This window comes from Fonticula alba, assembly GCF_000388065.1.
Source record: "Fonticula alba strain ATCC 38817 unplaced genomic scaffold supercont2.1, whole genome shotgun sequence".
NCBI classification, from domain to species: Eukaryota; order Rotosphaerida; family Fonticulaceae; genus Fonticula; species Fonticula alba.
The window spans coordinates 872,885-874,315 of NW_009242971.1; the positions used below are offsets into that span (position 1 = coordinate 872,885).

Genomic DNA, 1,431 nt, shown 5'->3' on the forward strand with positions numbered 1-1,431 from the left:
TAGTCCAGGAGGGCCTGCGTGTCGGAGCGGGGTGGAGGGGCCGAGGGAGGAGGCATGTTAGCCCTGGGAGAGGCTGTCGAGGGAAGGTGGCTGGGTGTGACACGGGTGGTGGCATTCGGCAACGCACGCATTTAAGGGCAACCATGGTGGCAACCAGACGCGAAATGGCGCCATTGGTGCCGATGTCATCGGAGTGGAAGAGCTGTCCAAGCTCGATGATCGCCGGGTGGATGGCTTTATAGGCATGCAGGACACCGGGAGTGGGGGTGAGAGGCACTGGCAGAGGGCAGCATGCCAAGGCCGATGGGGGAGATACGCACGCGTTGAGTTGAGAATCATTTCGTGGCTGACGGACGGCGCCGGAGCAGTTTCCACCATGTGGGAGAAAAAGTGAAGCTGGGTCTTCTGCATGGATGGAGGGAGAGAGAGAGAGAGGGAGAGAGAGAGAGAGCAAGTGGTCAGGACGCCGGGGAACCCGAGGGGCAGGTCAGGCAAGGGATGGCATGGTAAGGCGCGCACCTTGTCATTGTGCGTGGCGGCGGCAGATGCCTCGGCCTTGGTGCCGTCCTGAGCAGCGGCCTTGCCGGACGACTTGCCCGGGGCGGCGGCCTTGGTGTCCGGGGCTGGGGCATCCTTGCCCTTGCCCTTGCCAGCCTGGGCGGGCTTGCCACCGGCGCCGGCGGCCTTCTGCGCGCGCTTGTACTCCTGATAGGCGGCCCGCTCGGCGCGAGTCATCTCCTTCATGGGCTTGAGGGGGAAGCCATCGGGGCCGATCTGCAGGTCGACCTTCTCCTTAGAGGGCGGAGGGGCGGTCTTGCCGCCCGGGGCCGCCTTGGCAGCCGGGGCGGCGGCGGCGGCGGCGGCGGCGGCGGCGGCGGCGGCGGCCGGGGTGGCGGCGACAGCCGGGGCGGCAAAGCCAGACTTCACCACGGGCGGAATGGGCTGCCGAGCGAAGGTCACCTCCGGCAGGGCGCCGCCGGCCGGAGCACTGGTCACCGGGGCACCGGCCGTCAGCGAGGAGGAAGACAGCGAGGCAGACAGGGAGGACACGCTGGTGGACTTGAAAGACCCCACGTGCACCGGCGGCGGGGACCCCACCACGAAGGGGGTCTTCTGGAAGGAGCTTGACAGGCTGGACTGCTGCTGGTAGCCGAGCAGCACCGAGGACTGGGAGGAGGCAGCCGAGGGGGTGCCACCGCCAGGGGGGAAGGCGCCGGCCCCGGTGCCCATGACATTGAAGCCAACCGTGCGGGTGTGCGTTTCGCCGCTGGCCACGGTGCCGGGGGCCGGCTGGCCAGGGCCCGGCGCACCGGACCCCACCAGCGAGCGAGACAGCGACTTAGCCGGCAGCAGGGCGGACAGGGGTGTCAGTGGTGTGCCGGAGCAGGGCCATCGAGATCAGGGGGGATGTCCCTGGGCCGGGGGGGGGGG

General features: G+C 69.2%; 1 protein-coding gene across 1 annotated transcript in view; it reads right to left on the reverse strand.

Moving 5' to 3' along the window:
• Window positions 1–1,431, reverse strand: part of H696_00183 (hypothetical protein) — a 3,762-nt gene that overhangs the window by 1,923 nt on the left and 408 nt on the right. Inside the window, exons 2-4 of the mRNA XM_009494025.1 lie at window positions 520–1,338; window positions 321–405; window positions 128–234 (exon numbers count right to left, since the gene is read on the reverse strand). Of these exons, the coding sequence (XP_009492300.1) occupies window positions 128–234; window positions 321–405; window positions 520–1,338 (1,011 nt within the window). The remainder of the gene's footprint in view (window positions 1–127; window positions 235–320; window positions 406–519; window positions 1,339–1,431) is intronic.